This window comes from Anser anser (assembly GCF_964211835.1).
Source record: "Anser anser genome assembly, chromosome: 3".
NCBI lineage: Eukaryota > Metazoa > Chordata > Aves > Anseriformes > Anatidae > Anser > Anser anser.
Window position 1 is genome coordinate 47810499 of NC_139722.1, and position 24770 is coordinate 47835268.

General features: G+C 40.8%; 1 protein-coding gene across 9 annotated transcripts in view; it reads left to right on the forward strand.

Moving 5' to 3' along the window:
- The window catches only part of LIN28B (lin-28 homolog B), a 96232-nt gene that overhangs the window by 52766 nt on the left and 18696 nt on the right, over window positions 1–24770 (forward strand). For all 9 annotated transcript variants that reach the window (XM_083831542.1, XM_083831544.1, XM_083831547.1 and 6 more), the window contains one exon: window positions 790–974. In XM_083831542.1, the coding sequence (XP_083687668.1) occupies window positions 790–974 (185 nt within the window). The remainder of the gene's footprint in view (window positions 1–789; window positions 975–24770) is intronic.

Genomic DNA, 24770 nt, shown 5'->3' on the forward strand with positions numbered 1-24770 from the left:
TTTACTACTGTACATAATTTATAGGAACTGAAGGGAATTTTTTCTTTACATTAAAGTCAGTGGTGAGCTTCTGTTGATTACAGCTCATCCAAGATTTTGCTGCTACAGTATAGTATCAGAAGATGTATTAGTATTTATTTCACTTGTTCTGGTGATGATAATTTCCTTTTCTGTGAATGAAAATACAAATCTATACCTGAATCATGCTAACTACATGAGATTTTTGGGTAGCGAACAGAAATTTAGCTGCTCACTAGGGATATTTGAATTGCCCATTTCAGTTGGCATTATTCAGGGTGCCTTCCTCCTGCCTTTGGTGTTCATTGTATATTTCATTTGTTTTCAGATGGGCAGAGCTGTATCCCAGATATAAAGAATATGAATGATGATAATTCTGATCATAAAATGAATTAGCTCTGAAGTGAACAGTTGCTCCCTTTCCTTTTCATTAAAAGAGCCTATTCACTTACAGCTGTCTTAGGATTTTAAGGATGCAGCATTTTCTCTGCCTTCTTAGATCAACAGCATTCAACACAGAAAAGGAAAATACTATTTCAGTTTTGTTTGTACTGAAAAAAGATTCTTGTTACTTGTTTAGTGTTGAATAGTGTTTTCAGCGTATCTGGGACTATAATTTGTAGTATTATCCGCTAGCTCATGCAGAGGAAACTGTTATTCAACCTGTATGTATTCCAGGATAGTAGACAGGAGAAAATTTGTCCTGTTGATTATGAATGTAAATATTGTTTTGAAGGCAATGGTAACCAAGAGTATTTTTCCTATTTACAGAGCAAGCTTTACATGGAAGGATTTAGAAGCCTAAAAGAAGGAGAACCAGTGGAATTTACTTTTAAGAAATCTTCCAAAGGCCTTGAATCAATACGGGTAACAGGCCCTGGTGGGAGCCCCTGTTTAGGAAGTGAAAGACGACCCAAAGGGAAGACAGTACAAAAAAGAAAACCAAAGGGAGATAGGTAATTACCTTACTTTGCTTTTTTTTTTTTTATTTGCAAGTTTTTTCTTGAAGTTATGTTTTCAGCATTTATTCATTTGTGAAAGGAAGCCCTTCTGTGTAAATTTGGCTTTTATATGTAGCCTAGTGATTTGATTAAGGTTATTAAGCTGTACCTATACAGCTACATAAATCACCCACTTGATTGGTTTTCCTTGAGAAGGTTTTATTGAATTAGAGGGAGTCTGCAAAGGAATGTAATACAGTTTTGAAAACACTGCTATTAGCCTGAGAAGACAGGTCAGTCTGAATACGGGTGAAGTAATGTCATGTTTAGTTGAGAATTGTGCATGCTAAGGAGACTATTGTGTGCGGTGGGGTTTTAAATTGTGCATCGGTAGTTCTGTGCAGAAAAAAGTATAGGTACTGCAGTTAGGGTTTGAAAGTAGCAGTAATGAGGTGTGTGTGTTATTTGACGAATTCTGTTTTTACTCAAAAAAATAAAAGAATATCAGGAGTTTCTGAAAGTCATAATGGCTGTTAGTCTGAACAAGCGTTGTAATAATATTTTACCAATTACAGTTTAATGACCAGAGATGCCCTTATTTACACAAGCACAGCAATCTGACTTGCATTGTTTTACTTTACTTTCTGCCCTTAACGGCTTGAAGAAGTTCCATATTCCTCTTCACTATGAAGTTACCTCTACCTGGTTCCCCAATGACAGCCTTCCTGCCCAAAAGCTCTTGTGTTTCAGTGGATCTCACCTTTACCTGAATCTCTTTTCCTCATGGCATTTCCCATCCCAGTAGCTGTCATGACCGATATCAGGGGGAATACATACATAGCTTGTGAATATGGAGCCCATTCAGAACATCCCAACAGCCGAGTTTCCCCTGCAGCGCTGGATTTACAGCATGACTTAGAGGTAGCTCTCTTCCATTGCACATTCAGAAAAAAAGAATAGCTTGGGAAGGAGAGGGTCACCTGGATTGGAAGCCCAGCCCAATCTCTAGAAACAGGATCAGAAACCTTTGCTTGATACAGATGAACTCCACTTGTACCCACATCTGTTAAAAGGCCTGTTTCTCTTTCCCCCTGCTTTTCTCTTTCCCCCTGATTTTTTTTTTTTTTTTAAATTAAGGGTTGGAAACAACATGATAGTTGTCCTTCTTTCACCTTCTTTGTAAAAGCTAAATACCATGAACAAAATTTATTGCTGTGTAACAGATCAGAGTCCATAACCATAACAAGGGGAGACTTTGTAAGCAGGACAAAGCTTTCTATTTGATTGGTCACCATATCTGACCTCTCAGCATTGTGTTGCATGCTGTGGCTGTGAAACCTTTTTCTTCTTCTTCTTCCTTTTTTGTTGTTGTTGTTTTTGAGGATAGGCTTCCAATATTCATAGCATTATTGTTGTTTATGTTTTGTACTGTGGCAGTAACTAAAGGCCACGGTCATACAGTCGTGATACTGTTGTTCTATTTGTTGCACATGTATATATGAAGGAAGACAATCCCTACTTCAAAAACTTCGAAATTTAAATAGGTTGTAAATAGACCAGGAAAAATAATATATATTTAAGAAGAGAGGGATTTGAATAAATTGCAGAGGAAGCAATACTTTCAGAATGTAACTCATCCTAGGTAAGCATCTAAAATATATGGGATGAGTCTTGGCTTGTGGTTGTTTCTCTTCATGGATTACAAAAGGATCCTAGCTCCAATGCTGTAGATATTTCCCTTACAAGTCCCTTATGTTAGGTGAGATGAATTCTGCTTTTGATGACATCTTTTCATAGCTAAAGCATAGACAAAATTGGACAGATATATCCCAGAAAACAGCGTTGAGGGGTAATCTGTGAGACAGTATGCCCTTTCATGTTCACCTGCCCTTAAAGAAGGAAAAATTTCAAAATTACACTGAATTAATTTGAATATGAAAACATGGGGAAAAACACACTTCTGCCTCAAAAATTCTTATGCTTAAGTTGGGAAGACACCAAAGAAGCCTAAAATTAAAACTCCCTAAAGTAGCACTGATGTTATCAGCCGATGAGGAACAGTGTCTCAAGGAAAATAATTTTGATTGAATGCCTAGCCAATAACAAAGTGCATCTCCAACATGTGTAGTGGAAAATTTCTTTCAGATTTCTATTCTGCTATGAAAACCACCTCCGTTTATAAAAAGTTAATTCCGTGTTCTGGTGTTTATCTCTTTTCCACGTGATCACTGTAACAGCGTGCAGGCCTAGCCTGGCAGCATGGTTTGAAGTGGCTCCTGTTAAATGGCTCCCATGGTTGTTAATGGTGTGGGCAGGATTTAGGGCAGAAGGGAAGAACAGAATCAATCACAGAATCGTCTAGGTTGGAAGAGACCTCCAAGATCATCCAGTCCAACCTCTGACCTAACACTAACAAGTCCTCCACTAAACCGTATCACTGAGTTCAACATCTAAACGTCTCTTAAAGACCTCCAGGGATGGTGACTCAACCACTTCCCTGGGTAAAGAACGGCAGAAGTGGTTAGAGAAAGCAAAGGAGGGAAAAAGAAAGGGAAAAGCAGCAGTGTGTGAAGGGAGGGAAAATAAAGCCATGACACTGAGGTTACCAAATATTGCTGGTTGGTAGATTTTGTGGTATTTTCCCCAATAGACTCGGTCTCTCTGTGATTTACAGCATGTTGTTGCTGTGGGGACCTAGCTATAATAGTTCCCCCTCAACATTGCTGTTGTCCACATGAAGTTTATAACAAGGTGGGGGAAAGGTCTGTAATTGCTGACAGCTATGCAGGCCGCTGAGGCATATTTCTCAGCCTGCACGCTGACACGTACTGGGATGGGGAGGGGAAATTCTCTGCGGCCTGCATGAAATGAAACTGTGGCCATAAGCAGCCTGCTGGCCTCACATTCCCAGACTTTACTATAAGCTTTTGTAGTATCCATGTGTCTTCTGTATAGTTTTTTCACAATACCAAGAGTAATCTGGGCTGGAGGGGAAGCATCTGAACAAAACCCAGTTGGGGTTCTAGTCTGGCAAGTGCCGGGTTCAGAGCTCATGTATTGCAGCATAAATGCGAGGTGGCAGCTCTTGGGGCTTGTCTACCTAAGGCAGCCGGGGGATGGATGTATAGCAGTGTGTTAGCACAGGCTGCAGCTCCCTCCCTTCCTAGGAACCCTTAACACATGCTGAACACTGTGTGTTTTGCTCGGCTTTGACAGTGAGCTCACTCAAAAGTATTTTGTGCTGCTCTCCAAGAATGAGCGCCGGGAGCTGATGTGAAAAAGATAAAGCACTCTGAATTCACGCCTTAATCAGCTGCTCCGTAACTCGTAGACAAGTCCATGAAATCTTGATTTAGAGTAGAGTAAATGAAATCAGAACCTAGCCAGCCATCTCAATATAAGGTTTGGAACGGGGGGAAAAAAAGTATGGTTTTCTTTCATTTTTTTCCCAAACACTTCAATGTTTGTATGTGACCCAAAACAAACCTTTTTTTACAAATAGCTGGGAAAATACTCTTTATTGTCGTCCACATTTAAATTTTTTTTTTCTGTACATCTTTGGCACCATATTAACAAAGAAAGGATGCTCACAGGACTAGAAGCTAGGGTTATGTGTGGGACCTTGAGATATAACCCAGTATCTGTAAATATTTCTCATTGAAACTCAGATCTGGATACTTCTTCAGCAGAGTGTCTGTAGTGTTGCATCTGCTTGAATTAGTACTTGGTTCAAGTGGGACATTTTGGAGAGGGGGGAGGATGACACACTTTCTTCTTGTTTGGTTTTGAAGTATTTACAACAAAATGGAAACAAGAAAATCAAGCAAGAAGGGACAAAAAAGCAGTAATTAAGGGTGTAGCTCTATCTCCCAGTTTCAGTTATTGAAGTTTCAGTCCTATGCTACCCTCTACTAACATCACACTTGTGGCAGGGATGCTTTCTGGCACAGGTGAACTGTACCAGTAAGTGGTTTGGATATAAACTTGCAGTAAGTTGTGTGTTGTGAGATTTTGTTTTTGATGTGAGATATTTCACTGACTTGTTTTACAGCGTGGCCCTGCAAGTAAAGTGTGAGGACGGGAGTTGAGAGCTGTTGGAAATGAGGGAGCTTACTGAAACATTGCCCCTGAAAAGACTGTAATGCTGAATTTTGTTCTAGGAATATGGCTAGTGAGGTAGTCACATATTCTAGCTCAGTTGGCTATATAGTAATGAGCACTGCAGCACAGATGTAACGCTTCAAAACTTTTTCCAATGTAGACATCTACTAGAGAGAGGCAACAAGAAAAGAAGTGGTTTTGCATTAAATTGTAATAAGTGGTATTTGCCAGTAACTCTTAGACATGACAGAAAGCATATTTTCAAACAGAGAAAAACATACTTCTAAACCTCCAGCTGAAATACAGCCACTTGAGGCAGGGGGCTATAATCAAATAATAAAACGCTTCCCTGGTGAACTGTCACTTAAAATTAGCTTGTGTCTGAGTCAGAAAATGGATTTAATATCTGAAGACATTCTGCAGATGATCCAAAGTTAGATTATAAAAAGATCATAAGTCTTTCTCACATCTTTAAAAGTTTATGGTCTGCACCAACAGCTGTTAGGGGCAGTGGCACCGTGGTGTGCCTTTGGGAACATGTCGACTGAAGTTAGCAGGACGAGGAGAACTAGTAGAAGAACAAAAGTTACGTGATACAAAGTCACTTCAAACTCCAGATTATATCAAATTCCATCCCCGCTGGATAAATCGTACTCGAGTGTATAATTTAATTTTCATAGAAAATCCTTTGATGGCTTGAGCTGAGCAGATTTTTGTGACGGATACTTGAATAATCAGGGTGGTACAGGCTGTGAAGGAGAGCCCCGACCTAGCAGGAAATGAGAGAAGCTCATAAAACCCTCACTTAGAAGATAGTGGGGCCAAGGAGGATGGGGAGAGCCCTTCAGAAAGGGGCACTTCCACTCCTGCTCTTGTCCATGCCCCCCTGTGAGCCCCAGCAGACATCTGTCCCACAGGGACCTGCTTCAGGCCCTGCCATAGCATCAAGGGGCACCGAGGTGAAACGGGGCAAAGGAAGTGAGACAGAGAGCAGCTGTGCGTAGAGGGGGTGAAAAGCTCGGAGCGCTGTTCCCTCCGACAAAATGGTGTCAGCACCCAACTGTCAAAAGGTTGAACTTTCCTGCTTCTCTCCTAGGTAGACGGTGTTTACAGTTCTGCCCTTTTCTAAAGAGGAAACTGGCAGGGAAGTCATGCAGAAGTAACATTGCTTTCATGCACGTTTCTTTAAAATGCAGCCTTGCAAAAGGACCTTACACGAGCATGGCATTTTGGAGTTTAAATGTGAGCATCTCCTCCTCCCTGTCTTTCACCTAATTTTAGATAGTAAGAATTTCTTTCCAGTTTACATTCTTCTGCCATTTTTCAAGTGTAGGGTATTTTCTTGGCCGTTTGCTTTTTCCCAACTTCCCAGAGATTCTGTTGCACATTTAGTTTCTCTTTCCCGTGTTGTCTGAGACCCCTCTTAACTTTAGGGGACTATAAAGACCATCATGGTTTTTGTTCTCTTATATAAAAACCGCCATGTGAAATGGGGTCCCTGTGACCTAGTGTGTTCTTTCCAACAGGAGCAAGTACTTAAGGAGAGACTGCAAGAAATAGGGGAGCATGGTGTTCCATCTCTGGCATTTAGTGGTTTAGGCATTTCTTCACTGTCGACACCTTATCTGCAAAAGATGATTTGATGGTACTTTAAGTACCTGAGGAGAGCTGGATGCAACTTCCTCTTGGATCCTTAAGTAAAATTGTTAGAGTTTTATACAGTTAAGAATTCACACGTTGTCAGACAATAAAGGGGAATAAAGACCAGTCTGAGATGTGCTTTCTTAAATTACCTTCTTTTTGATACTTGCTAACTATGCTATAACAAGCCACCAAACTCATATGAACTGCTCATAACAGGAGCAGCAAGATACTGCTAGATCTAAATAATAATAATAAAGCCTGAGGGTTTTGCACTACTGGTACTTTTAGACAGTTATGATTTTATTGGACTATAATCATTAGGGACAAAGTTTTCCATATTTGCTCCTTTATTCAGGCTGGCCACCTTTTTGGAAGGTTTAGCAGCAGTCCAGGTTTTTACAGGAGTGGACTAAAACCAGAGGGCTTCATTAATGGAGTTTAAAAAAAAAAAAAAAAAGGAAACTATAAAACAGCTGCCAGTTGGTGTTCTGGAGCAGAGTCTTGAAAGCTGGCTTGGAGATGGATCTCTAGGGCAGGGGGATAATCTTTCCTCGTCTTTGTGCAGAGCCATCCAAGTCTAAGTTACAAGCCTCTGAGAAGTGTTACTGCATATATTCATTAGAAAGCCCTCGTTAAAATCTCTAAAGCATCCATCTGTGTTTAAGTGAGCTCAGCAGCCACAGACTTGCAGCATACCAAATACACAGGCATGCCTCCAGGACTCAGTGTGTCCAACATGATGAGAACAGAATCAGATCTCTAAAACTGGGTATTTTCTTCCTCAAAAGACGAAAAGAAGATGGTGGCTTAAGGGAGGAAAGACAAAACAACTGCCACTGACCAGTGCATATAGCACCCAGCACCTATGGACCATACGTTGTTGGGCATGATTTCATCTCTGGCCTAGGGTGTACATAAATGTCAGCCTTCTGGAAATGCCAGATGTAGGAGCTGTGGTAGAATAAGTACCCCAGAGCAAGAGCACAAGCCGGAAACCCTCAACTCTCAGAAGCAAGAAAGCCTTCGCTCGCCTCGCTTCTACCCCCAGATCTATCACGCAGCATCAGGAGCTGCTTCCTCAAAAGATGATGGCTTTCTCTTCCTGCCTACTTCCGTAGCTCAAGCTGTTGCAAGCCAGGATGCTGAGCCAAAAGATCAATATTCAAATGTTGGGCTAGGTGTAGGAAGGGTTACAGTTGTGCATAATTATATATGCATTATAAGAATAAACCGTGTTGTTTTTCAGAAGACACTTAGGAAATTCCATTCCAAATTCCAGATTTAGAGAACCTTATCTAATTTGCAAAGCCCAGTGCCCACGGTTAGATAGAGGCTACAAAAATTAATTTGGTCCTTTATCAGCTGCAATGGCACTTAAACCAAGATCAGCTAGAATTATTTTGGGGTACTCAGGCACGCTGCTGCAGTGTGCTGGTTGGCAATATAGGCATTTCCTCATTCATTCAGAGGGCTGTTTTCTCATGTCACACATTTTTAACTACCAAATTCACCACAAGGCAACTTGAAAGCAAGTTTCAGATCCTGGGCTGCTCTTGAACTTCCATGACTGTGCTGCGCTTCAGCCTGATCTCTCAGGCGAAGGCAGGAACTGGCCTTTGTAGTTAGACACAGAAATCGAAACATACCAAAATACATGCTTCCTTTCCATCCTATGTGCCTTCTGATGGGGCTATTCATGTGCTTCAAGTGAATGCAAATTTCTGTGCTGAAGTAAGAGCTGGCAACCTGGTGGCAGGTTTGACCAATTTTCACCAACCGATATCTAAACCTAATTTTCTTCATTAGAAGCTTGCAGTAAGAACAGAATAGAGCCTGAATAAAGTTGTCCGTGGTATCTGTTTGTATGAGTGTACAGTTAAGAAGAAACAGGCCCCAAATTTTCCATAGTGTTTGTAATAAGAAATCCAAATTTGATGCTAAAGTAAGTAGATACAATTCCAAAAATGTACAAGGAACAGATGCAGTGAGTAGGATGGTGTCATTTTTACACAGCCTCACGTAGAGTAAGCTGTCCCTGCACAGCAGATGGGTTTGTTAAGTACGTACACTGTTTTCAGAATGCAGAATATTTTCTGTAATTGGATGTCTTCTCGGGCCTTGTGTTTTTGTGAGTGTTTTACCCACTTTCATCAAAGGATGAGCTGTCTCTCATTTACAGTAGAATATCAGCATATATCCAGGCGTTTGCTGTGGTGTACTGGTACACCTGATGTTCGCACTGGAGTCTTAACTTGCAAGTCTGGACAAGCAAATTGCTACAAAGAGTATTATGGAAAGTTAAACTGTTTTAATGTGCCAGGGTGGAAACTGCGGTAGGCCTGAATCTGCTTCATGAATGATGAAGCTGCAACATGTAGGAGAAGAAAGTGGGTAACCTTTTCACCCATCCCAATTTAATTTTTCTGTTGTTATGGTCAGCTGCTAAGATCCTGTTGCAATTGAAGGAGCTTATGATGATATTTGATACTCTGCTCACCTTTTTAGAGCGTAACTCTTCAGGTAGCACTTGCTTGTTCTTATGTTAGTGGGACAAATACATGCATTACTGGTGATGGATTTCTTTGTTTTGAGGGAATTTTGAGGCAGAGGGGAGAAGCTAACTCATGTAACTAATGGGTTGAACACCCTTATGGAAACAGAAGATTGAAAAATGTTTTGGTTTTAGATTTTGTATGTGTTTCAAACAACTTCATTGAAAAAAATCAAAGAATTAATGTTTCTTTCAATAAGAAGACACTTAAGATCTCTCTACTGGAAAACATACTCTTACATACTTCCCTGTCATCTCATGAGAGCTCATTTTGCATGGAGCACATGGCTTAATACTGTTAATTCAAGAAGAAAGGAATGAAGATTTTACAAAACAGATAACAACTGCTTTTCTAGTCCTATAGTAGTGATTCTCCACACATATCTCAAGAAATTTGAAAGCAAGACAGAATGGAAGAGTTGTACATTTGAGAATTTTGCATAATTTAACAGAGATTAGGCATAACTTCAGTGGAGTATATATTATTTTTTAGCAAATAGTTTACAAAAAGTCATTTCAGTTTCCTAATGAACTGTCATTTTCTTCCTTAATTCAAATTTCTCCCTGTTTGGTTTCTTACTACTACAGTAATGTACAACTTTAAAGCAGAACAGAACAAAGAAAAAAAGTGTATACATTTTCAGGGGCCAGTTCAGTAAATACTTGAGCTTGTGCTTTCAAAGGAGTGGGGAAGAGGGTATTATTTGAAAAGATTTTCCTAGTTGTAGAAATTTCTCTTTAAGTTGATGTTGACCCTGACCTACAGACTGTACTGATTTTTGCTCATGTGATCCTCTATAGCTGTCAATGAGCTGAGAACAGAACTGCTTGCAGCAGGACAAACTGTCTTTTAAAAAGATTCATGCAATCTGCTATATTTCACTAGAAAAAATGTTCAGTGTAAATACTGAAGTCCCCAAACCCTTTTATTTTAGGAAAACAGTTGCATTTCCTTGCTCTTCTGGATGGGTTGCACTCCAGCATCACCTGGTAAACGTACTCAAAGCACACGGTATATAACAAAAGGAAGATTATAATGGTGGTTCCAGACGATGGGAGAAAAAATGCCATGTATCTTAGCTTGTTTAGTCAGGAACTTGAAAGTTGGACAAAACTAAATTATACCCTACTTGCTAAATGAGGTATTCCCAAAACGTTGTCTTTGATTTACCTCTGTCGATGAATCTGAAGCTCTTCAGAAGGAATACAAGTCCTGGAGCCCTTTAATTTCAAATTAATAAAGTCTGTGCAGTAATATAATTCCAAATTGCTACAGCTGTTTCTTTTATTAGCTGTGGCTTCATGTTTCTGTCCTTGACACTTAAAGATCAAACCTACTTAAATATGAATCATGTAAAAATGTGCATTTACTTCAGTATCTTATTTTGTCAAGAAGCTCAGCAGCTCATTATGTAAGATGAATGTGTCACAGAGGTAGTCATCTCCGTAGCGGTGGTGCAGTCACATTGCTGTTATTCCCTCTGTGCCCCCCACCTTTATGAGTGCGCCTACAGTGTGCTGGAGTGCTTCTCAAACAGGTAATAAGGCATATGTCATGAAAAAAAAAAAACAACACATGTTTTTCAGGGCATATTTACACCAGGAAAGGTAAGCCTATTTTGGCAAAAAAAAAAAAAAAAAGTACCAGGTTAAACGACCCCTGCACAAGTTATGTGGCATCACCCATCCAGAAGCAGCAGGACTAAGCAGGAATTTGCACTTGTTTCTTCTAGTTATGGGAAGCTCTTCAGAGAAGAAAGTGGAGCTCAAAAAGAGACTCTCCTGTGATGTCTGATCCCTCAAACAGTGTGACTGAGACAAGATGATGTTGCAAGGACAATGAATAGTGAGGAGATTAGGAAGGAACAGGGACATGAAATCAAAGTTAGACTTGGGGGAGATCAGTAATGAGAAGGAAGAGAGGAGCTCCAGGAGGAAAGGACAATCTGGGACTCTTGGGCGAGGGGCCAGACCACTGAAAATATTGTCAGTATGAGAAATACAGGTTTTCTGAGCTTCCAAATTGTCATCTAAAAGCTGATAGGGAAATCTTCAGGGAGTGCAAACAGGTCTGAATTGAATCAAAGTTTCCTCCCTTTTTGAAAGATTGCTGTAAGTCAACAGCTAATGTGTAAGGAGCTGAAGCTGAGGTGGGAACTAAGCACCTGTTTTGTAGCTCTGTGATGACTGAGGAGGTTTCAGCATATCTGTGAGTGTTGACCTGAAATGGGACTTCTTGCAGTAGTCTGCTTATTGAGTGTTCCTCATTTACTGGGTAACAAATGTGATGCATCTGGATTTTATTTTGCAGCACCATCAAATACTCCCAGCTGTAAAAGTTGCTTGATTTCAGCATTGCTCTGTATATAGTGGGTGCTATAAAATAGTGTTCTACAGGCCCTAATATTTCAAATTGGGCACCTAGAATAAGGCTCCACTGGAAAATGGTTTTGGCTCTTTTCTTGTGCTCCAGAATCCTTTGTGTCTCTTTGAGACCAATTAAACCACACAATTTCACAGATACGTTGCAAAGTGATTAATATTTGCAATACATGAAAATATAATAATAGAATCATCTAGGTTGGAAAAGACATTCAAAATCGTAAAGTCCAACCATCAACCTGACCTTCGGAGTCACATAACTAAACCATGTCCCTTAGTATCCTGTCTGCACGTCTCTGAAATCCCTCAAGGGATGGGGACTCCACCACTTCCCTGGGCAGCCCCTTCCAATGCCTGACCGCCCTCTTCATGAGGAAATTCAGCCTAATATCCAGTCTAAACCTTGCCTGGCACAACTTGAGACAGTTTTCTCGTGTCTTATAACTTGTCACCTGAGGAAAGGGACCAGCATCTCTGCAGATGCTCAAGCAACTCAATATCTTTCTTGTAGTGAAACCCAAGAAAAACTGAACACAATATTCAATGTGCAGTCTCACCAGTACCGTGTACAAGGGGATGATCACTTCCCTAGCCCTGCTGGCCACACCGTTTCTGACACAGACAGGATGCTGTTGGCCTTCTTGGCCAGCAGGGCAGACAGCTGGCTCATGTTCAGCTGGCTGCCGACCAGCACCCCCAGGTCCCTTTCTGCCAGGCAGCTTTTCAGCAGACTTTCCACTTTTCCCCAAGCCTATATTGATTCACAGGGTTATGACCCAAGTACGGGACCCAGCGCTTAGCCTTGTTGAATGTCATGCAATTGGACTGAATAAAGTCAATACTTCTGTATTGTGTTATTTAGGTGGATTTAGGTATGAGTCCAGGCACTGAATTAAGTAGGCTAAAGAAGTAGTCAATGACCATCTTCCATTTCATGCAGTAAATGAGAAGAGACCATGCAGGAGACCTAGCACATCATCATATAGTTCATAGTTTCTACAATATAAATTATTTCTTGCTCTTTTAATGCTGAATCTGTACGTAACAGGTAGCAATTAGCATAAATGCTGTTCCTGTCTAGCAGCTAGGTTTGGGGATTTGGGCTGGCTTTTTTTTGAAACCATACTGTGGCACTGTAGGAAAAGGACGAAGGGAGTGGTTTCCCTGAAGAAATTGCACATATGCACGAAAGAACAAAGGTGTCTGTGGAAGAGCTAGAGAAAGAGCCAGCCGAGGCTGGCAGTATTGATGAAGTAGATGGAGCTGGGTTTGCTCAGTAACAGACCCGTGGAATGGTTAAGGAGGAAAGAGTTGTGAAGGGTCACTGTGAAATATGGGAGCGAGCTAAACAATTTCTCTTCTTTGATCTCCATTCATTTATAATCTTACTGGTATTGAGTCTCCTGGGACTATATCTTTTACAATGAATAGTTGAAAGTAAAAAAATTGATTTAAATTGCAGTGGTCTTGTGCTGAATGGCTTTTTTTAGCCCAGAAGTTACTTGGAGTTTTACTCTTTTAGCTGTTGGACAGCTTAAATGCTAAGCATTTAATTTACTTCAGGCGGCTCTGAAAACAATAGCAAACCACAGACTGCTCTTATTTCATTGTCTGCAATTAATGTTGCAACAGCCTTTGCATCAAAGTTTAACCAGAACGCTTTGATTTCCTCAATGATAAATTGATATCTTCTGACCAATATAGAGAGTTGAAATATTTCAAGTTTTAAATTCAACTTCAGATTTTTTGATGTTGAAAATTAGTGCCTCTGCCTTTTTGTTGTGCTAAACTAATAACACAAAACAAAGAGAATAGTGTGTATGTCAGTGTGTCTGCATAGTGAGATTAATTGTTCCCTAAAATTAGGCAGTTTTGTTTCTTCTGTCAACGGGAGGGAATCATCAGTGGTTGTCAAAAGGACTAGAAATTGTACGTAGTTCATATGTAGAGAAAAATACTATTTACCTTTTGAAAGGGTTAATTTTATTTACATTCTTTTTCCTTAGTTATCGCAAATCACTTTTTTCTAGAAGTATATGAAAAATCTTTAATTTCTTGTTGATCAGGTTAAATTTTCCAAGTTTTTGTATTTTGATATATTTTGGGGGGAATCATGGTTAGCTGCTTGCATAGTCAGTGCTAGGAATATGTGCCTACATCTTCTATTAAAATATGCTAAGCACTTCAGTTTTTCTAAGTCAAAAAAAATCCACAGAATTTTAATTTGCTTTTTATTAAGGATTTCAGTGGGATTTAATTTTATTAAATGTGCAAATATGATTAATCACTTCAGTTTTAGAATTTTTGTCCTTATGTACATTGTGTAACTTACAAATTTAACTTGGAGCTCGGAAATATTTTTATCAAGTGGATCATTCTTGCTACCCTTGTGTTTCTAACTCACTGGAGCCTCCTGAAGTTATTGTTTTTCCCTTACAATCTACACATTTCATTTACGCATAGAAAAGAAACGTCTGGCATGTTGTTTTTTTTCTCCTTTTTTTAATGAGAGCTGTATGCTCATTGTCCAAACAAGCAGCAAAGAATCTGTTGTATGGCAAGAAAATGAGGGAGGGAGTCTCACTAATAATCAGTACATTCATATAAACTGGTGCTGTTTGATTTTCTCAGTTAGCTATGCTATACTTTCACCCTTACAAGAACACAAATTTTGTTTAAAAATGCCTGCCGTGGAAAAATGTTACTTCGGAATGTAAAGATTACAACCACTTAAAACACATATCCATGGTTAAAGATGCTGACTCCCAATTTTCTCCTGTCTAGAGATTTCCTTTTTTATCTTTGAAGTTAAATCATTATTCTGTGTTGGTGCCATTGGTTCTGTTTATTTTTGTATCTCTCAGAAATGAAAGATCCAGTCTTTTTTGGAATAGTTATGAGTGTAACATATCAACAAGTTTATATTTTATACGGCTTGTGGAGCTGGATTTTGGAATTTGCTTTTTTAGTGGTTCTTTTGTGGAAGAGAAATCTTTCAGGCATGAATTGATAGTCCAGATCTTTTGAGGTCTGTCTGTGCTAACCTATGACCTCTGTTCTTACGAGGTCAACATCTGAGGGCAGGAGATTAAGGCAGTTAAAAGATTGGAATGGGAACTGGAATGGAAAAATTAGCCAGCACATTTTGGGTGGAAAACATCAAAGTCATCAAACAATTTGCTTATTTTAAACTCAGTTTAAGGGTAACAAGCTAATTGTACTGTGTTTGTTGATGCAAGCAATTTATATTATTTGAGGAGATTAACACCGAAGAATTTTTTTTTATCAGAGAAACATAATGTATGCTCAGTGTAAATGTGCTATGTATTTTGGATTGTAAATGCTTTTGTCCAACATTTTTAGCATAATAATTCAAGATCTGATCCTACAGTCAGTGCACTTAATTAGCTCTATTTCTTATAAGCAGCAATAGTAAGTGTTGCAAAATCTGAATCTTGCTTGTGATCTGCTGAAGACCCCTCACATTCATTACAGAATACAGGTGCTCTCCGTACATGAGAAAGAGTTATTCCCATTTATATATTTCCTGACTCTGATGCTTAAAAAACATTTGCAAGCATCTCTTTTTGTTCTAGCTTTTCAAATGTGAATTCCTTTTCAATGCAAACTTGTCACCAAGGAATGTTCTTTCATAGATTATAAATGGATTTAAAAGAAAATGGTCTGTTTGTTCTTGTCTGTCATAGTTGAAAATTCATTAGTTTGTTTTAAAAGAATGAGGACTTAATCTTTCATTTGTACAATTGCTTTCAAAGATGATATTATCTAGAGAAAGACAACTTTCCACATCTGAAAATTATGCGAGTTCAAGGATATGTGTAAGCAATCATATTTTTTGTCTTGCTTGTTTGAAATGCAAATAAAAGTGGTTTCAGTGTCACATGCAAAAAGAAAGATGAGTGGTTCGGTGTGCGGTCCTACCTAGCAGGGAAAAAAAAAGTCATGGATGTTACAGCTCAGGCTTTGACTAACAGTATATGGATTCTGGTATTTCTCCAATAGTTATGTCTAATAATTAAATCAAAGTACTATAAAATACAGCTAAACTCAAGCCTCAGTCTGAAAGTCTCAGTCTCTCATCTTTATACATTATTATTGTTCTTTTGATTGTAAATAATACGACATACGAGATTTGGGTTTCCATTCTCAAGCTTATAACTTCCCAAACCGTTCCTCTAAAGGCTTAAGCCTTCCTTTTGCATTTTTTTGCCTCTGACTTGCACCTGAGGGAAACTGAGAAAAAATGCTCACCATCATTTCTCCCTTCTTGGCGGAAGGAAAAGAAAGGAAGGCAGGAGGAGCTGTTGTGGGCTGCAGCAGCCCTGGGACTGTTCCCACGGCCGCAGCCACCCTTTGGTTTCCTTCCTGCCATTTCACTGGGGTGGCTGGAGAAGCTGTGCCAGCTGCAAGGGCTGCCACATCCCTGGGGCTCGGGGGAAACAGGGAATGTTCAAACAGGCAGGACCAATCCCGAAGGCTGCAATATCCCAGGGATTGGCTCCCTGGTTCAGTTCTTAGGGTAATGAGGTAGTTGCTGATCAGCCATTTTGTGACTCTGGCTTGCCAGCCCTCTCTGTGGCTAAATAAATACGCATGATGGACGGATGCGGAGCTAATTCTGTCTTACAGAATGACTTTGGTTACCTGCCTGTGAGAATGTGTAATGAGAAACACCGGGAGTCATTGTGAAGGAAAGAAGACTAGTTAATGAATAAAGGAGAAAAGTTAAGCAACTGTGAAGATAGTGTGCACGACATGACTTAAGATAGCCTTCTCGTTTGCCCAAGCCATTTCTGTACCTTCCCTCTGTTCTGCCTGTTTAGACAGTAAATTCTTCAGCGTAGAATTGGTTTCCTTCTTAGTCCATAAAAACGCTTAAAATCACTGCTGCTTTTAATTGCAATAATAATTGTCATTCGTGGCCATTTGAATTATTAGAGAGCAGCAAAATATACATTTTTTTTGGAATCTGGAAGACTCGCTTCCCCAGGATTTTTGTTGAAAGTATGTATCCTCTTGTGGCAATTCAAACATCCTGTCCGTAAGCCTGCTTTTCTTAGTTATCTTTTGGACACCGTTTAGAAGTAGTTTACAGATAACTAAGGCCTCCCTAATGGAGAGTGGGGTGCAGGAGGTTTTGCGTCCCTTAATTGTTGTTGCATTAGTTCTAAATGTACTAGGAGCTGCTTCCAAGTTCGGTATGCAGGGCAGCGTAGACTGCTGAGTTTTAGGGAAGGGGCATTCAAAATTCAAAGAAATTGTAGTACAATTTTTGAATGACTTAGAGATTGTTTGATTTTTTTATGATGAAAACCTGCTCCATTTTTGGTTGATCTATGTGAGAAATAGGTAGAGAATATATCCTCACTTCCCTTGCGTGTCTTTTCCACAATAAAAATTTGCTGCTTAGCCAAACAAAACTCATCAGAATTACTGCAAATAGTATTTTCAGGCTTATGTGCTTGTGAAGGTTGAAATTTCTGCCAGTGCAGCTGCTCCAATAGATTTCTGCCTGCAGTCCCACCGTGCTCTTGGAATCAGTGTTTCCAAATGGACTCTTTAATTTGCCTCAGCTGAGTCACTTCCTTGCCACGAACTGCCATAAAGAGACAATTTCTTCTGCTTTGCTTTCTGGGATTTAGACTCTACTGCCCCCCTTCTTTTCAAAATAAGAACTCATCAGAAAATGCCTTTTGTAGTAATGCAGTCGTGTTCAGAGGGATTCAGAAATCTGGATTATTGGTGATTTTTTAGTTTAGTTTAGGCTATTGTTTTTTGTGTTCCTCCTCTGTTTCTAGTTGCTAATTTGAATGAAAAGCCAGCAAAGAATCATGTTGCTTTTCTTTGTAATTGGTGGTTGTAATTATTCCTCAACTGGCAAGTGAATTTGAATGTCTGTGAGATGCTTTAGGTGATGGCTGTCTTTAAAATCTTCAGAAGTACATGTTTATATATATATATATATATATATATAAGCTGTTATATCTCTTTTCTTAGTGACACAAATTTCTTGCTTAATTCTTGCATAAAATATGAATTAATCAAATTTGAAAGCTTTTGAATTTTGTAGAATATTAATAGTCTTCATTGTTAAGATGCATTTTATAGGAGGTTGACTTTACTTTTGGAAAAGCAAAAATCTATTAACATTTATATCTATTATATTTATCCTATATACACATATATTGTATGCTTTCTCGTATTGTATACACATTCATGCACACACAGTAGATTTATGAAAGATTGCCTCAGCTGCATTAAAGGAAGTGGGTATGAAAAGGAAGATGACTTGATCAGTTCAGTTCAGAATGAAATAAACACACTGATGACCTCATAATTTAAAAAAAAAAAAAAGAAAAAGCTAGTCATGATAGTTGTGAAGTAAAGCTGACAGGAACTGATTGATGCTTCTTTCTTATGCTGGCAGTCATATTCCCTTTCTATACCAAACTTTCACCAGGTAAACTTGGAACAGGTAGTCGAGGTGCAGTGATTCTGTGGAACATGTTGAAACCTGGTTTTGTAACCAGGTTTAGTTTATTGCAGTTGGTGATAGCTAAGATCATGCCTGACTGGCAGCTTCTAAAAGGTGCAGCATGTGCTTCATTAGTAGGACATCTTCTAACCAGCCAACAGTCCCTGGTTTGTGCCTGTATAATCAGTGTGGCCATAGCGTGTGCTCCATTCTCCCAGTTCTCTCTGCTGGTGTAACCTAGAGTGCATTATTGTACATTAACCCTGTGTTGCAGTATGTGCTTTTAGGCAAAATGAAGCTATACCAATATATCTGCATTAGCTTACTCTATTAGGCCAGGCAACACCATTGTAATGACATGGACTTTTTTCTTCCTGCCTGTGTAAGGTCAGCTTAGAGTTTTCACAAACCTGCAAAAAACCACTTGAACTACTTATTATGGTTTAGACTGTAAGTGAAAAAGTATATGAAATATAAGGTGGTATTAGTACTGGAAATTACTCATGACACTGTATACACGCTAATCACTGTAGTGGAAACATCCAGCTGCTATAATGAGATGCTGTGTTGGGAACAGGATACCACCACGTTCCCTTTCTGTGGTAGCAGGTGGTAAATTTGCTTAAGCTTGCATATTTTGTTACACTGTAGAGGACTACAGTTTGTGTGTGGCATATAAATCCATTTTCCAACTTGGAATTTTTTTTGTGTGTTTTTTTTGTTTTGTTTTGTTTTGTTTTTAAAGGCATGTTCTCATTTAGTTAAGAAAAAGATTCCCCAGGGACTGGTTTATATGTAAAGACTTAAATCTGTTTAAAAAAAAAAAAAAAAGGCACTGGAGGTTAGTTCAAGTTTGTCTGTTTAAAAATGCTTATTTCCTTGAAGTATCCAGCTGCGACCTCTGCAATGGGTCATGCATATCAGTCTGTGAAAACCAAATGTGATGATTAGGAGCAGAATCTGGATGGAAGTGACGGGGGGGTGGTACTAAGCACCAGGGATGAGGAGGAAATGTGGTAAATGGGATCACTGGATGTGAATCAAGTTGCTTGTGTGGTAACCACAGGTTGTCACTGTGAGCTTTGCACTCATGGTCCTGGGTGCACAATGGGCCAAGGCTCTCCCCAGGTGGGACGCAGCTCTCTGCTAGGGCAGCCTGGCTTGCTCCAGTGCCCCAGGCTTGGTGTTTACATGGCTGTAGCTGCCCGGGAGCCACAAGCATGCTGCATACATGTCTGTAGGGTGCACAGCGTCTGTGAAAGCCAGTGCAAACAAGTGTGTGTCTGAGAGGGGAATGGCTTTGAGCCCCTGGAGGGGAGCGAGGCCTTCCCGCGCTGACTGCTCAAGGAAGGGGGCCGCATGGTGTGGGTTCTGCTGCTGCGGTGTGCGCCGGGATGGGCAAGCCCAGGGGTCCCGGCGAGGCTCTCTGAGGAGAGGGCACCGTGCTGTAGCATTCCCCTCCTGGCATTTCAGATAGGGGCTGCACTGGTGACGTTACCACACGCACATGTGGGCTGGGACTGCCAGCATGGTCGGCCAAGGGGCTCTCCTGAGGATGCTGTAACAGATACAGCCCTGGAGACCTGTTTGGCAGAGTCTGCCAATAACTTAATTCTGCCCATGCTGCAGGCTCTCTCTGCAGAGGAAAAGAGCCCCTGTGGAAGAGAGATGCAGTGCTGCAGCCTGGCCAAGTCGGCATTTGCCTACCAAGCGCAATTAGCTTGCTGTGTACCCCTCGGCAGATGAGGAAGCTGCAGAGATGGCCCTGGCCCTGACCCCAGGCTGTGCCTGTCCTGTCTCAGGGGGAATTCAAGGCAGATTCCTTCAGATTTGGGGGTTAACTTAAAAATTTCCTGTGTCTCTGGGGACACAAAGCTAGTCTTAAACAATGTCTAATCCAGGCTTGCCACAGCTATCCTGGTGATTTTTCTCAAAACTCTTCAGCCAGAGACTCAATTGTGCTTCACAATCCAATTTTTTTATTTTTTTTTTATTGAAGTGATGCCTTTTACTCTAAATTTCAGAAACAGTTTTTGGTATAAAGCATACCGTGTATGTTTGTTTGTTTGTCTCCACTGTGCTGAATATGCTGAATCATAGAATCATTTAGGTTGGAAAAGACCTCTGAGATCACCAAGTCCAGCCGTTAAGCTAGCACTGCCAACTCTACCACTAAGCCATTTCCCTAAGCACTGCATCTAGTGATCTCCCAAGTACTGGACAGCATTAACAGATTTAGTTGCCATTCATTATTTTTTTCCAGCAAGGGAACTGTGTCTTTAAAAGAAACGGATGCTGCCTCTAGTTCGGTAGCGTACTCTCCACACGGGTACAGCTTCACATTACAGAGAGCAGTCCCCTGCAGCCCTAAGCGCCGTTATCTTCTCCCTGCAGGGTGGCTGGTGCTGACCGAATCCTACAGAGAGCCAGCCCGTGGAGCATAACGTAGGGAGAAACAAATCCTGTCACAAAAGCATTGAGAAGCACTGAAAACAGGGGATGCCTCGCGATAGCAGCGTGGCACTTGGTTGGTTTATCTGCAGTGGGAGACCCTGTGAGTGTCTCGGCATGAGGCACGGTGTGCTCCCTGGTCAAGATCTCCCCCACAGCGTGGCGGTGGCTCTGCGGCCCCGCGCTGGCAGTGATAGGTGTCCTGCCATTGCCGGAGGCAGGGGGTTGGTGAAGGAAAGCAGCAGGAGCACAAAACACAACGGGGAGGTGGTTTGGGCCTCCGAAAGGCCGGAGGTGCAAACGGGCACTGGCAACGCCTCACGGAGGGCGTGGGGTCTGTTCCAGACAAGGCCTGTGCTATTCGAGCTGTCCGTGTTGGACCACCGGCAAACCTGTATAAAAGATCCCATTGCACATCAGTTCCCTGCACGAACGATGTGCTGTGTTGTTCGCAGGGCTGCAGCTTGTGGTTTTCCTGATCAGGGAAAGAAAACAGGGTGGGAATCACAAATCTACCCATTTTAGATGCTTTGGTGCCACCAGACCATTAACTCATCTATTAAACTGCAGCGTGAGGCGGGGAGGTGAGGAGAACTGAGGCTCTCAGAAACAGATTGCTTATTTAAGATTAACCAGGAAGTCTGTGCCTGGCTGGGAATGCGAGCGGCATTCCTCAGCCCTGCTTCGGACATCCCTGTCCGTCCAAAGGGGAGCCTTTCAACGCTGCAGTGATCAGGTTTAATTCACTGCCAACTTCTAGTTGGAGGTTTAGTATGAATGAGCAGCGCACGTGTAATGGTTATTTCTCAGTTCCTTTCCTTCCTTTCGGCAGCTGCTCCTCAAAACTTGCAAAATCTGAGTGGCAGGCTTTGAGGAGTACTGCGTATCCTGTTATCACAACTCTTCCTTTCCTACCAGCTTCCTCTAAGCAATCTGTGGTTTTTTTTGTTTGTTTGTTTGTTTTTTTCTGCCTCTGTTGCATTAGTTTGAAGTGCTGTGAATGATGTGAAGACAGTTGGAGATACGTATTAGAAGTAGCATTTCCTGTTGTAATGTTCTGGTATTTCATATCAATCAGAATATCGTAAGCGTGGTACAGTTTCAGCATTTTGTTTTGGAATTTAAATGTACTAAAATCATAACCAGCCTTTGTGACAAGGATAGAGCTGATAATAAATAAATTTCACATGCTGTAACAGAAATTATACTATTTTCCACTAATTTTTCTATATACGTCGATTTCTATGTAATGTAGAGAGAAGCTCATGTTTCAGGTTTCTTAATGACAGCTCTTCAAAGGACTTTTTTTTCACTGAGTGAAACAGAAGGATTGTATAAAATCGGGACTTAAAGCTAGTAGTACTGTAATGCTGAAAGGTACACTTAAGTATCAGTAATACATAACTTGTGAAAGTCAGTATGTAATCCATTAAATGCTGTGTTTTCAAGCGTTCCAGGACAGGGAAGTGAATATTCCCTGATTTTTCCAGACATGCACATTTTCTTAGTTTTTACGAGGAATCAGTGAATTTTCAAAAAATACTGATAACAACAACTATGAAAGCATATTATGAAATGCTAATTTGTTAAGTTGAAATAGCAAACGACTTTTCCTACAAATCTTTCAGTTACCCCAGTTACCAGAAAAACGAAATGGGTATTGACAGCTCAAGTCCTGAAGTTTGGATGACCCCCCTTCTTTAAGACACCTTAAGGTTTTCTTGTTGTCATCCTTATCAGAGGAGAGTTACCAGCTGGACTAATTCATGCTGCAAGACTGCACAGGAAAATAACTTTGCAGCTTTTTTTTCTGATACACATGTGATACTAACTCTGGGCAAGAGGCAGGGCAAGGTACGGAAATGCAAACTGGTGCCTCTGAAAGAAACAAAGCATCAAGGAAGCTTAACATGCTGAAATCAATGGGAGTTTATCATCCCCGTCCCATGGTACTGAAGTGACAAACAACACAGGGTTCATAGCAGCTGTTGCACATGGATATTATTTTATGGCTAAAGAGAGCTTGTGAAAGAAGGGCGTAAAAACTGCAGGCAGCAGCAATCTAGCCAGCCTGATCTCAGAATACGTATTCCAGCCTTGCATCCTACTAATAGAACAGACCTGGAAAAATTGGGAAAAGTGGGTAAAGTGAAGGGGTAGTTTACCAGTTGCAACTTGTGCCTTCCCTTTATTATTGTAGCTTACCTAATATTCGTATTTGTCAACTAGATGGTTTTCTTTTTCTTAGACAACGGAAGTGTGCTAATGGTGATTTGTTTGGCCTTCCAAAAGGATCTGTTGTAGTGCATAAGGGATAATTACCAGGTAAAACAAGGTTTAACACGTGAATTCTGAAATAGGCAAAAATTAGTTTGCTGAGCCCACAAGCTTTACTTCTCCTTGAACCTCTTCTGCTCCCCTGTGAGTTACAATGTGGAATTAGAAATGTTCTTAACAAGATAGTGATTATAAAACTGCTGTACCTCGTGCAGTATATCCCCCTGAGCCACTTGGTAGCATCTAGGCAAAATGTTGTGGCCTTTAAGAACAATCTTACTAAAGGAATATGCAAGTTAAAAATAATTTGAGTAGGTTGCACTCTGCTATTTATGTAACAGATAAAGGGGTGAGGGACAGGATTGATGTAAATTGGCCTTCCTTTGGGGAGAAAGGAGAGGTTGCTATGTTCTGCTTTTCCTGCTGATGTATCTTTCCTCAAGTTCCCCGATTCCTCATTATTCCCCATCAGCAGGTAGCCTTGATCATCCCAAAACTTTCATGTCAGATTATAGGAACCCCAGGCATTTGGCTGGCATTTCTCCTGCTTTTGGGGAGCATGTAGGAAAGGAGAAGCTGCTCCTTCTGATAATATCTGGGTCAGCTTGGGGAAAGAAAAAAAGAGAAGTGATCAGGTCAAAGATTGCCTACCCCAGTCCATGCTACAGCAGGCTCAGTTCGCACTGCTGAGCTTCGGATGCCTCCTGGCTGCTATTGCCAAAGGCACACAGACCAGCTGGGAACAGCAGGAATATAATAGATTTCCTTTGGTTGTGTGCCTCCTACAACAGATGAGGCACTGACCTGAGGATCTGGGGGCGGGGGGGTGTCCTTCCTTACACTGCCTAGTGCAAAAGCAAGTAACTTCAAACACATCAGGGAATTTGCTCCGAAGTATTGACCATGGCTGCTCAATGTTTTTAATAATCTAATCAGCCCTGATGTTGCAAAAGCCTCTGTGCGGTTTGCAGCATCCTTCTAAAATCATTCGCAAGTTACGCTGTGTTGTCTTCATGAGCTACTCTGTCAAAGTCCACTCCCAAAGAGGCAAACAAATTATCTGGTGCTCGGTGGTATAATTCAGACATTTCTGGCTGCAGTCTCCTCTTTGTGTGGTGCAGCTCGCTTTCCTGATGGCTGGCCCATTGGAGAGGAAAGGCTTTGTACTTTTCTCACCGTGTTCATAGCAGTGTGCACCACATCTGGAGAAAACAGGGAGAAAGTACTCCCCTCTCCCCACCACCGACCATGTTCCTTCAGTGCTGCTGGAACCTGTTAGAAGGCCAGGTGTAGTCTTGTGGGTTTCTTCACTACCTGTACTGCTGTTTTTCATCAGCAATTGTCTTTATGTTGCTGAATCATTGCTCAAGCAGTGTAAAATGATAACTTTTACATCACAAACACTGTACAGATAGGTCTTTGCAGGTAACAATTTGCAAGTTCTCCCCTTATTTCTCAGACTGAGGAGTCTCTTGTGAGCTGTCGTTACTCAAAACTCTTCTTATTTCCATTCTTGTCTTAAAGAGAGAGAGATCCAGTCAGGGAAATTTGACCGAATTTTCAGAAGGTGATGACAAGTAACAAAAATTGTGCGGGCACAGTTTGTCTGGGTTGGGTGGGAAAGAAACTGTGGCTTGACTGTTGCTGAAGTCAGTGATGATTGTTGGTGTGATTAAGATCTGCTGGGACAGGGTCTGAGGCTGCAAGGAGGGAAGAATCTGAGAATTTTCAAGGAGTGTACAGGGAAGTGAACCCGAGGTAATGTATGATGTGCTTCATAGGACACGGGGCTTGGTTTCACTCAAGGACTGATAGATCAGGATTTTAAGAAGGGCAGGGGGAGAATGGGGTAATAGAATGGACCTGCTGCTGCTGCTAACAACCATTAAAAAATACAAAGCCAGCTGCT